We start from the raw sequence: 12,511 nt of genomic DNA, 5'->3' as shown, positions 1-12,511 counted from the left end.
CAGATGTTCACAAGGCAGCATTTCGCATGCGATATGGGTACTATGAGTTTATGGTCATGGCATTCGGGTTGACCAATGCGCCAGTGATCTTCATGGATCTCATGAATCACGTATTTCAGCCGTATCTGGATCAGTTTATTATTGTCTTCATTGATGACATATTTAACTATTCCAAGAGCAGAGAGGAGCATAGCCGTCACTTGAGGATCGCACTGCAGGTATTGCAAGACAGAAAGCAATATGCAAAGTTCAGCAAGTGTGATTTTTGCCTTGATAGAGTGGCGTTCTTAGACCACATCATTTCTAGTGATGGCGTGGAATTCGATCCGAGTAAAGTTGAGGCAGTGAAAGAGTGGCCAGTACCGAAGACTGTTACCGAGATTCGCAGTTTCTTGGGACTAGCTGGCTATTATTGCAAATTCATCAAGGTATTTTCATCTATTGCAGTGCCCTTGACGTCTTTGACTAAGAAGAATGCGAAATTTATTTGGGGATCCTAGTGTCAAGACAGTTTTGATAAGCTAAAGCAAGCCTTGATTACAGCGCCAATATTGTCTATGCCATCGGGGCAAGAGGAGTATGTTCTTTACATTGACATTTCTAAACTTTGTTTGGGCGCAGTTCTTAGCAAAATAACCAAGTTATCGCCTATGCGTCGAGGCAACTGAAAATTCACGAGAAGAACTACCCTACTCATGATCTTGAGCTAGCAGCAGTAGTTTTTGCTTTGAAAATATGAAGACACTACCTTTATGGGGAGAAGTGCAAAATTTTCACCGACCATAAAAGTTTTAAATACTTCTTCACCCAAAAGGAATTGAATATGAGACAGCGCAGAGGGCTTGAGTTAGTGAAAGACTACGACTGTGAGATTAGCTACCATCCGGGGAAAGCTAATGTTTTGGCAGACGCACTGAGTAGAAAAGCAGCAGTTATCACTCAATTATCACTCCAAGGACCGTTGCAGTCCGAGATACAGCGGTTCGAGCTTACAGTCTACGCTAGGGGCGAGGCCCCTAACCTTGCCACACTATCAGTACAGTCGATATTGAGAGAGAGAATTCGTGATGGGCAGTCCACTGATGAGCAGTTGTAAAAGTGGAGAGCTAGAGATGAAGCCAATGGTCGGAGATTATATTCAGAGGTGGATGGTATAGTTCGTTATCGAGATCGATTACGGGTTCTTAGTGACGATGCTTTGAGAGATATTATTATGAAGGAAGCCCATGACACACCATACTCCATCCATCCAGGAAGTACGAAGATGTACAAAGATTTGCAGTTACTATATTGGTGGCCAGGCATGAAGAGGGACATCCTGAGATTTGTATCCGAGTGCTTGACTTGTCAGCAAGTCAAAGCAGAGTATCAAAGACCAGCGGGGAAAATGAAGCCACTCCCTATTCCCGAGTGGAAATGAGAAAATATCACTATGGACTTGGTTGTGGGAGACAAAGACTGTTAAGGGATTCAATGCTATATGAGTGATAGTCGATCGTCTTACCAAATCTATGGATTTTTTCTACCTATTAAGACGACTTTCACCATGATTCAGTATGCCGACTTGTATATTCTAGAGATAGTTCGTCTGCATGGGATTCCTGCATCCATCGTTTCTGACAGGGATACGAGATTCGCTTCATCGTTTTGGAAAAGTCTGCATGTAGCGATGGGGACCAAGTTATTGTTCAGTACAGCGTTCCATCCTCAGACCGATGGTCAGTCAGAAAGAGTTATACAGATTTTGGAAGATCTACTGCGAGCATGTGTTATCAATTTCCAAGGCAGTTGGGAACCAAAGTTACCTCTAGTGGACTTCGCCTACAATAATAGTTTACAATCATCTATCGTGATGGCTCCTTTTGAGGCACTTTATGGAAGAAAATTTAGATCTCTTATTCATTGGGACGAGGTTGTGGAAAGAAGAGAGATTGGTCCGGATGTGATTGAAGAGACTGCCGAGCTTGTAATCAAAATTCGTGATAGAATGAAGACTGCACAAAGTCGACAAAAGAGTTGTGCGGACAAAAGACGAAGGGACTTGGAGTTTACATTGGGCGACCATATATTTGTGAAGATAGCACCCATGAAGGGTGTTATGCGATTTGGCAAGAAGGGCAAGCTAAGTCCGAGATTTATCGGTCCATTCGAAATTTTGGAGAGAATTGGGACACTAGCTTATAGAGTGGCATTGCCACCAGCGCTTTCAGTAGTTCACAATGTGTTCTATATTTCAATGCTGCGGAAGTACATGTCGAACCCGTCACATGTACTTAATTATGAACCTCTTCAATTAACTCCAAACATGTCCTATGAAGAAAAACCTTTCCAAATCTTGGCAAGGCAAGAAAGAAGATTGCGAAATAAAGTCATTCCAATGGTCAAAGTCAAGTGGCTGAATCACTCGGGAGAAGAAGCTACTTGGGAAACCGAGAGGGACGTGAAGAGTCGCTATCCTGATTTATTCGGTAAGTTCTAATTTCGAGGACGAAATTTAATTTAAGGGGGGGAGGAATTGTAAGGTCCAAATTTAAGACGACGTAATCCAACTGCATGCAAATCTAGGAAATTTGAAAATAAGTAATTAATTGATTTAATTGCTAAATTATTTGTGTGACATGCATGATTTTATATTAAATATGATTTAATTCTCATTTTGCATAAAAATGTATTTTTAAGGAATATTCACGTTGCGATCGAGGAACGGAGTCCGAGGGCTGAAAAACGTAAAAAAAAATTATTTAATAATTATTTATAATTATTTAAAATATGGTTCATGGTTTTTCACATTTTTGAAAATAAGGGATTTTGAGGTGATTGTATACGCCGGGACGTAAATTTTATCGGTGTTGGTTTTTCAACAAAAATATGAACTTTTTAGCAACCCGGCTATTTAATTTACAAACTATTTTTACCAAAACTATTTTTAATATTCTAATTAAATCCTAATCAAGACTAATGGGACTAAATTGTTGGCTTAATAGGCCTAAAGCCTTGTTGGTATTTAATTAGTATATATTATATGATTAAATCTCTTAAACCCTACAATTTTACACAAGATACACGGCCACATTCTGAAAATCCTACATAGACTACACGGCACCCACATGCTAAGTAATTGAAGGAATTTTCGAGAATTTGCCAAGGGTGATTCAAGCCAAAGGTCTTGCTCCGTTCTTCGTCATCGTCAACGGTTTTTTGTGCGTTAAAAACGCAAAGGCACGCCTATTCTTTTCTTCAAACATCATCACACCATAGTATTTGTTTGTGAATGAAATTTGTTCGAAAAACATAGCAGGATGTTAAAATTTCGTAATTTCGTGTGCATGGGTTCTAAATTGGTGTTTTAAATTTCCAAAATCATGTTTTATATATGTTAAAGGGGCTTCCATGATCAGGACATGCTTAGACGTCGTTGTAGATGAATTTAGACACCAAAACAGCACCTAAAACACTACACACGAGCCACAACACATGCTGATGCACCATCGGATGTCAAGGAGGATATGGTTCGGTTTCTGATCTTCACGACTAGGCTGGGCGCTGGCTGGTTCCAGGGACTAGCCAAGGTCGTGAGGGAGGCTAGGGAAGACTCCTAGCCAAGCTAGGACTCGAGCTAAGGGGCTGGGAGGAGTCCTTGACAGCAAGGACTCCCACCTGAGAATCAAGGGATTAGCGCACAGGGTTAGGGTCTTGTACAGACTTATGGGCTCGGTCCAGGGGGCCTGGGCGGGGTCAGGGTGCGTCCTTAGGGTCCTAGGTAAGTACACCAGAGGCTGGTTCAGGGCTAGGTAAGTGGCACGGTCCTAGGATAGTATGAAGAGTCCTATACCTAAAGGAGTTCTCTACCACACACACAGCTGAGGTTGGGGGCTTCGTTTCCTGTTTGGGGTGGTTTACGTGGGTTCCTAAGTTCCAGTAGGGTACCTAAGGGTGTTGGTCAGGGTCGGTTCATTATGGCTCCGGGGTGACTCGATAAATCAAGAGATGGCTCAGGGTCAAAGATATTGGGTCATATTAGGGTGTCCTAAGCTTATAAAATTGAAAAATGGTTCACGGGGGTCGAGTCATAGTTCATAAGGGCTAAAATAATATAAAAAGACTAAATTTAGAATTTAGAAATTTTATATTAAAGTTTGGGATTTTTCGGAATTAAAACGCTTTCAAAATCATCCAATTACGAATTAATTAAAAAGCCTCGTTTTTAAGCTATATAAAATTATGGGAATTTTAATTTAGTCTTTAATAATTATTTGGGACATGTTAGAGTCAAGAAAATTAAGGAAACGTCAAAAACGAAAAATGTCACTTCCAGGGGTAAAACGATCTTTTTACACCGGAAAATTTGTAAACGTCATGGCAGTGCCCTATTTGCTGTTTTATATGTTAATATGATTACGTAACTTGTTTATGAATTTTTATATGTGAAATATGATTTTTAAATGTCATAGATTATTAAGAGTTAAATTAGACATTTAAAAGGTATGTTGCATGCTTGGTTTCGAAATAAAATGATATTATATGCATGTTTTCATAAGTGATGAAAATACGACATGTTGAAGGATGTGAAGGGATTGTGACTACTGAATATGTTGGAAATATCGTGAGGGTTATGGTCCCAGTGGGAGCCATAGAACATCTCCTTGAATCTGTCCCAGGTGGGAGTAGCCAAGTCCATCGCATGAGCGGCTCCCCACCAAAGGGATGCATAATCACTCGACATATAAATGGTGCACTGGCCCGGTCGCATGAAGGTACTCGAAATTCAGCTCCAACGATCGAATCCATCCTTCTGCCAAGAATGTCCCGAACTCCTTCGGGTTAAGTCGCCTGAACTACACATAAACATCCACCTGAGGCCTGGGAGTCTGCTGACCTACTCCAAGAGCCTAGCCATACCCTCTGGAACTCGGGTATCTTCATCCATAGGCGATGATGGTGGTGGTGGAGGGCCTCTGCTGCCTCCAGGAGTATCATCATGACGGCCGGTGCTAGGAGCTCATCTGGGAGGCATATGTGAATACAGTCCAATTTATAAAGTAACCCATCATGCAATTAATCTTGTTTTTCAAAGCAGTAAGTCCTTAAATCATAAAAATAGTTAAACATGCACTGAAAATTCTTGTAAATGGTAAATCATGAAGGCATGAAGGTGATAACGTTAAATCATTTAAAACATAAAAGCTTACAGACTTGAGCCTTTAAGATTGAGCTGTAGAAACTGGCGGTGCCACAACCCTATACAAGACCCTTGCTCTGATACCAACTGAAACGTCTACTAACATAAAATGCGGAAATATTTTTATTTTTAAAAGGCTCACATTTTCGTAAATATCTTTTAAATAATTTGCATGCATACAACCCTACTGAAAATATCCCACTTAGAAATAATCGTTAATGTTTAACAACTTAAAACAGTATAGTTAAAGAGGCAAACTCGACAAACAAGAAATCCATAAACATAACGAGTAAAAATCCTAGTAATCATTAAAATATTAAAACCAATGAATAAAATTCTCATGTCCTCTCAAAACTCATAAAAATATCATGTGCGGAAGAAATGTGGTCCTCGGGTCGTGCACGCCCAGTCCTGCAGACTCAGAGTTCGGCACCTCCAATCCCCTAAAAAACATGCTCACCTGTATCACACACGCCTAGTGCGTCTAAAGACTCAACACACCTATACTAGAAATAACAAGTACATATGCATAGCACATAGCAGTGAAATTATACTGTAATCAACATATCTTTCATGAACTTTAAAAGCATAAAGTAACCGTGTCATATGAAATCATAACATGTCAAAACAGCTCATCATTATCATCATATCCTTATACATCATTTCCTTTAGTGAATTCAGTTCATTAGTTGTGATTGTTGTACATCATTCATCATTATATGATGGATCCATCTACATAGAATCGCGGTACCCAACGGCTGTCGGACATCAGTGACAGTATTACTCATCCACTTTGCCTAGGACTCATCATCAGCATTTACATATACATCTTAAGCATTTACATATACTTCGATAGCCACAACTAATTCTCATCCTTCAAAACATCATCATTTTCATCACTTATCAAAAAATATCGAAGGGGAGGCTGCTAGAGGGGAGGGAGGCGTCTGCTATGTTTTGCTTAAGTTTAGGGTAGGTTTAGGTTTATTAAAAAGGCACTAATGGGCTCTCAAATACAATTTTAAAAGATAAAAATGATTTTGAGCCCATTTAATAAAAAAAAAAAACAACCCAAAAAACTCGAAAACATTTCCGGAAAATATTTCGTTTTATAAGTTTTTGAAAATATCGCCCGAGCCCTCAAAAGTCCTTCGAATCATTAAAATTTGTCTACCGATTAAAAATATGCTCTGGCGGATAAAAATACCCAACAAAGCCCATTTATTGAAAAATATACTTAAAAAATATTATTTTAATTAATAAAAATTAAACATGTAACAAAAATAATTTTCTTGATGATTCCATGGTCTCCGTTCCTCGATCGAGCGCGAAATGCATCTAAAAACCCTAATACGTGAACTTTTAAAATAATCATGAAATGAATCATATCATGCAATAATTATACATTAAATGCACAAAAATAAATAAACACACCATTTAATTAAAACCCTAGATTGTATGCATTCAGGTTACGTAAATTCAATTTCTTGGACCTTACATGACATGTGCACTTAATATGAAAAATTTTACTACCAAATGATGATTTACATATTTTAAAAAACTCACTAATATTATAAGTATTTGCATTAGTATTATCGAAAGAAATTGAAAAACTTGAGAAGTTAGACTATATTCTTCTAAAATAACAAATATAAGTTGAGAAATATTTGTCACGTGTGATTCAGTAAAACATCTATGCTACAATTGTTTTGAATGTTCCAAGAACTATCAATTCAATGATATGTAATACTCATATATAAACAACTTTGCCAATGATGATTCCAAATATCAGAACACAAATAAATTTTATTATTTAAACTAAATAAAAATAATTAATTTATTTATTTTATTCAAAGACTAATTTTTTAACTCTGTGTTTGAGTGTATTTCATGGGATACATATAATAGAAGGATTTACACTTATAAAAGCCGATTTTCGAAAGATATTTAATCACTGAAACTAAAACAAAGTTGTTTAATCGTACAAAATTTAACTGTTTTTCTCTAAATTTAGATTAAAAAAATTTAGAAATTGAGAATCGTTATTCGATTGAAAAGGGAATACCTGAATTTGAGTTTGAGAAAGATCAATACCAATTTCCACTGGATGATTTTTGTCGACGTGTCGCGTTAAAGTTCCGTAACAATCTCCTAGTTGCAATTTGTAACTTTTTGAACAATATTTGTATCTGGCTTGCAAATCACCAGAGAGAAGTGTCATCTTTTTGAAATATTTGGTGAAGATATTCGATGTCGAGCGAGGCACCGCTCGAGTTTTACTTTTAAGCGTCGTCGGATTGATCACACTTTCTTGGCTTTGATGATGATATATTTGTCGAGCCTCTTGTTCTCGCTATTGATGTTCCTCATCGAAAAAATCAATATCATAGCTGTCGATATTGAATTAAGGAAAATCGCGATGCTCGAACTCTGGTGGTGTGGTGCTCTTTCCCTCTCCTTTGCCACCCATAGAACTTGATCTGGCTCCGATCATTTGTATAAATATGAAATTAAAGTAATTATGAAAATAAATCGACAATTAACAAATAAATTAATAATTGAGACTTGATATTTGAGAATCAAGAAAGAATTGAGAATTAGATATTGAGAATTAAAAGAAATTATGTGAAAAATAAAGGGGGTGAGGGTATTCGTAGGGAAAAATTGAAAAATAAAAAAATAAAAAAATTCTACGGTCGACCCGACGAGTGGATCGTTGCATAACGGCCATTGATCATCAACGACCACAAAATCTTGACTATTGATCTCAAAGTCAATAAATAAAAAATTATCAAACGATCGACTCGACGGGTCAACTAATAGTCACTAAATCGTGACTATGATCTCCAATAGTCATCTTATCAATTGATCGTGATCGTTGTTTTTTTTTTAAAAAAAAAATTAAAAATAATGGACTTGATGGGTTGAACACGTCTGAAGGACCTAATCGGTCGACGAGTTTTCTTTCGTAAATCCTAACCGAACAACCGTGATACGATTCTGATAACGGTTTTGAGTCAAACTCGTTGATCCAATTTATGGGCTCGTTGACCACAAGCCCGTTCCAGTTGGGCCAGCCCCAATACAACCCACATTAAATATGTCCTTTCCGGCTCTACGCCGACACCTTCGCTAATGGCCCGCACGTTGGACTATCATTTGTGATCAGCTTTTTATGCACAGAATCAGTCAAATTTGCAAAAATACGTGCATGGAATATTGTGCTGCTTGCAGGCATGCCTAGTTCTTTATCGATAAAGACTATTAAAGATGGAGTTGGTTCAATACGATTCGGGCCCCAAATCAAACTGCAGCTCTCTGCCGTGGCATGAAATGTTCCGATCTGCATCAATCCGGAAACCTCAGACAGAACAAGCGTCGGTGCCGGCGCCCCAAGCACCTGCTGCGCCTGTATCGGATGATCATCAGAATTCCCTCTTCAGTGATCCTCAGGTACGACTCGCGCTCTACATAACCATGGCACACGCAGGGCTTGTCTTCACATTCTTTGTTCTTTATGGAATTTGCAAACTTCTTGAAGATTTCTTGAGGCCCATTTTGTGGGCTGTTCTGTGTTCAATCCCTTTGAGAAGCATTCAACAAACCCTTGTCGGTTTTTGGACTAAGCCGTTAAAATTAGGCCTCACGGAGACAACCTTGGCTATCCCTGTGGTGGTATTCAGGGATTTTTTTGGGACTCTTGTTGAACTTAAAGAAGTCATTTTGCGGGTTGCCCTTAGGAAGAAAAAGGTTGATTCTTTAAGGAGGAAGAAGAGTGGATTCTACAAGTTGTTGATGTGGCTTGTTTCTTTTTGGTTGTTTGTAATGGCCTATGAGAAAATTGGTGCCATGGGGTCTATGTCCCTTCTCGCATTGGGATTCATGTTTACTGCTAGTACTGTTGAGTCAACTATGAGTAGAGTTACTACATTGAGAAGCCATAGCTTTCGTCGTCTTTCGGTCAGTGCTTTTTTCACTAGAGGGATATCGAAAAGATTGAAGATAATGGTAGCAATTGGGTTGATTGTTGGAATGAGTGTTGGCTCATTGGCTGGCATGATTTTCTTTTCTTATAAAATCGGTGTCGAGGGAAAAGACGCTGTATTTGCTCTAAAATCACACGTGGAAGAGAGTAATTATACTGAGAAAATCGGGGTTAAGAAATGGATGGAGGAAAATGATGTTCCTGGAATGGTGGATATGTATTCTACAAAGCTTTACGAGACGGTCTCTGAGCAGATTGATAGTTTGGCAATGCAATATAACATGACTGAATTTGTAACTGGGATCAAGCATTTTGTGATTTCTCCCTCTGGAAACTCCTCTGTCCGTTCCACAGCTCTGATAAGTCCATCCTCTTATGCTGATAAATTTTTGAGCCTGAAATGGAGAGTTGGAGATAGAGAATGGGGGCAAATATACACAGAAGTGGATGCAATCTTCCGGGAATTGGTGATTACCCGAGAAGATCTCGTTGAGAAGGCAAAAGGGTTTGCCATTCAAGGAATGAACATGATGCAGAGTGTAGTAATTAGCAGCACATCTATTCTTGGCGGTAGTGCTAAGCTTATGTTCTTGATTGGGAGTTCGGTTGTCTCTGGTGCAGCAGAGCTACTAAACTTCATTTCTCATTCGATGGTATTTTTTTGGGTTTTATATTACCTAATCACATCAGAGTCCGGTGGAGTCACAGAACAGGTTATGTGTATGCTTCCCATTTCACAGTCTGCAAGAACTCGATGTGTGGAGGTGCTTGACAAAGCTATCTCTGGGGTTCTTTTGGCAACTGTTGAGATTGCTTTTTTTCAAGGATGCATGACCTGGCTTCTATTTAGATTATTCTCAATACATTTCTTGTATATGTCGACTGTACTTGCATTTATTAGCTCTTTGTTGCCGTTATTTCCTGCTTGCATTTCAACCATTCCAGCAACATTGCAGCTGGTACTTGAAGGAAGTTATATATTAGCAATCAGCTTGTTCGTTATACATATGTTGCTTATGGAATATGGAATTTCTGAAATTCAAGAGGATGTTCCTGGTTACAGTGGTTATCTTACGGGTCTCAGCATCATTGGTGGGATGACATTATTCTCCTCCGCTTTGGAGGTAACTTCCAGTTTAAACTCTTACTTGATCTTCTGCTACATATGTTGTTTTGTTTATGTAACGATTATTGGCTTTTGGCAGCGGAAGTTAATGTTTTTTATGGAGTAAAAATGTTGCTGAGCTTAATTGGCATTGTTATTTTCTTTTTTGGGAAAGAAGCCTCAAGACTTGAGATGGAGGATTCATGTTTAATTTGGATCATTTTAACGAAAGAGTTTTAAAAAATTTTGTTCGTTTTCTGGCCAAACATTTATTTTTTAATCTCAATATGCTAAATCTTCTCGTTTACCGCAAGATACCTCACTCTGATATCATCTATATTACCGGAATTTAATGAAAACAACTTTTTAATGATGCTAGAAATGGCTATGAAATTTTCGGTTTTATGTTCGATTGCAAGACTTATCGCCATGATTGTGCAGGGAGCAATAATGGGGCCTTTGATGACAACTGTGGTGATAGCCCTCAAGAATTTATACGTGGAGTTCGTTTTGGAAGAACAACCCAAGAAGAAAAGCTAGTAGATAATATGTTCTTACTAACATTTGTTAGAGATCTCGAATCGATTTTGATGAATAAAATTACAGTCCAACACAGTTTATTTAACACATTGTTTTGATTCATAGCGTCCCCTTTGTAGTATTTTTGTACACATTAGTCAAGTTTGAGAGTGGGGAAATTTGTTGTAGAGAGTGTATATTTGTTGTCTATTTAAGGATGTAAAAAGGGAGTGTTCGATCCCATTGTTTTATTTCAGATTTAAACATCAGAAAAGTTCTTGGTGTCCCTGTTTGTCTCCTCTTAATACCAAAGCCACAATGAGGCTGGCCTTGTTAGAGTAGATGCCATGTAAACCAACGGTTAGCTAGAAAATTTATTGACTCATTTGTAATAAACAATCTTTATTTTAATATAATTCATTATTTCATGATTTTTTTATTTTTTTATCTGTATACTCATGTGATCAATATATATAAAGACCTTGATTATACTTTAATACAAATGAATCGTAATTCGATGTTGAAACTCATTTGTAAACATTGTATAATCTAAATTCGTTCCTAGTCAATTCAGCTGCCTAAAACATGGATAAAGGTCGCTTTAGCTCGAGACTAGCATCTGTGATGTTAAATACCGCGTTTCTTGGTAAGAGCATAGAGATGTTCAAACGTGCAGATGGGTAGTCATATGATGATTATACTGAACTGCTCTCCCTAAGACTTTCCAAGTGGTTATCATTTATCGAGAGGATAAGTTCGTGGTTGTGATTGTACACCATTAATCCTTACGACCCGGGACAATACTAAGGCTCTAAATGCTAGGGCTGGGCTTTGACTCGTTTACCGACTCCAGAAGGGTCATCAGGTGCCGAGATTGGATACAGTTGCAACACATGTAGGAGCCAGTGCATTGTAGTCGGGAATTCACCAATCACCTAAGGTGTAGATATCCTGTGTGATATGATGAAATAATAGTGCATGTAATCTCTGGCCAGAGTATGAGATGTACATTAGAGAAGGGGTTTTCTAATTGCATATGCAATGCCACTATTTATTCTCAAAGATGTGTCACACAGTTATCGAATTCTTATGCAACTCTCGATGAACCAATGGTTGCAAATTTGATTGGGATATAACCGACTAGTTCTTGGAGGCACTATCAGTGATACCTAGGGAATCATGGGACGATGCTACTAGACGCTCTTACAATGATTCGACGGCTTTAATTAGAAATATGATTTCTGATATTCTCATGATCAATTGTTGATACATGGAATGAGACAAATTAGGATAAACCCGAATAAATGATTATGTCCTAAATCACAAAGAATTGTGAACCCACGACTAGCTGTATCTCTGAACCATTGAGGGTCACAAAAGTACTGGATTATTTTGTCCCCATTGAGATGATAAATTCAAGGACTTGAATTTATAGAAAACATTGAGATAATAAATTCAAGGAGTTGAATTTATGACTATTAAATTTTGGAGGTGATAAATTCAAGGAGTTGAATTTATATTTTAAATATTAAATTCAAATGTTGAATTTATAAATAATTTAAATTAAATATAATAAGTGTATGTATAATGGGCTTGTAGAAGTATAAGTCCAACATATAAATTATTAAGGTTCTTAATTGGACTTTAAAAGTTTAATTAATTAATTAAACTAAACTAGAATAATAAACTGATTAAGCCCATTAAATATTTAATTAACGGGCTC

General features: G+C 37.7%; 1 protein-coding gene across 1 annotated transcript; it reads left to right on the top strand.

Annotated features, from left to right (window-relative positions):
• Positions 1-8,301: 8,301 nt before the first annotated feature.
• Positions 8,302-11,062, top strand: LOC140838912 (uncharacterized). The gene is made up of 2 exons (XM_073205536.1): positions 8,302-10,288; positions 10,711-11,062. The coding sequence occupies exons 1-2, from the start codon at positions 8,450-8,452 to the stop codon at positions 10,807-10,809; spliced, it is 1,938 nt and encodes a 645-aa protein (XP_073061637.1). The 5' UTR covers positions 8,302-8,449; the 3' UTR covers positions 10,810-11,062.
• The last annotated feature ends 1,449 nt before the right edge of the window (positions 11,063-12,511 follow it).

Source organism: Primulina eburnea, chromosome 8, assembly GCF_022965805.1.
Source record: "Primulina eburnea isolate SZY01 chromosome 8, ASM2296580v1, whole genome shotgun sequence".
Classification (NCBI taxonomy): domain Eukaryota; kingdom Viridiplantae; phylum Streptophyta; class Magnoliopsida; order Lamiales; family Gesneriaceae; genus Primulina; species Primulina eburnea.
Note: the sequence above shows the minus strand (reverse complement) of the source record. Positions and strands in the feature narration are given on the sequence as shown.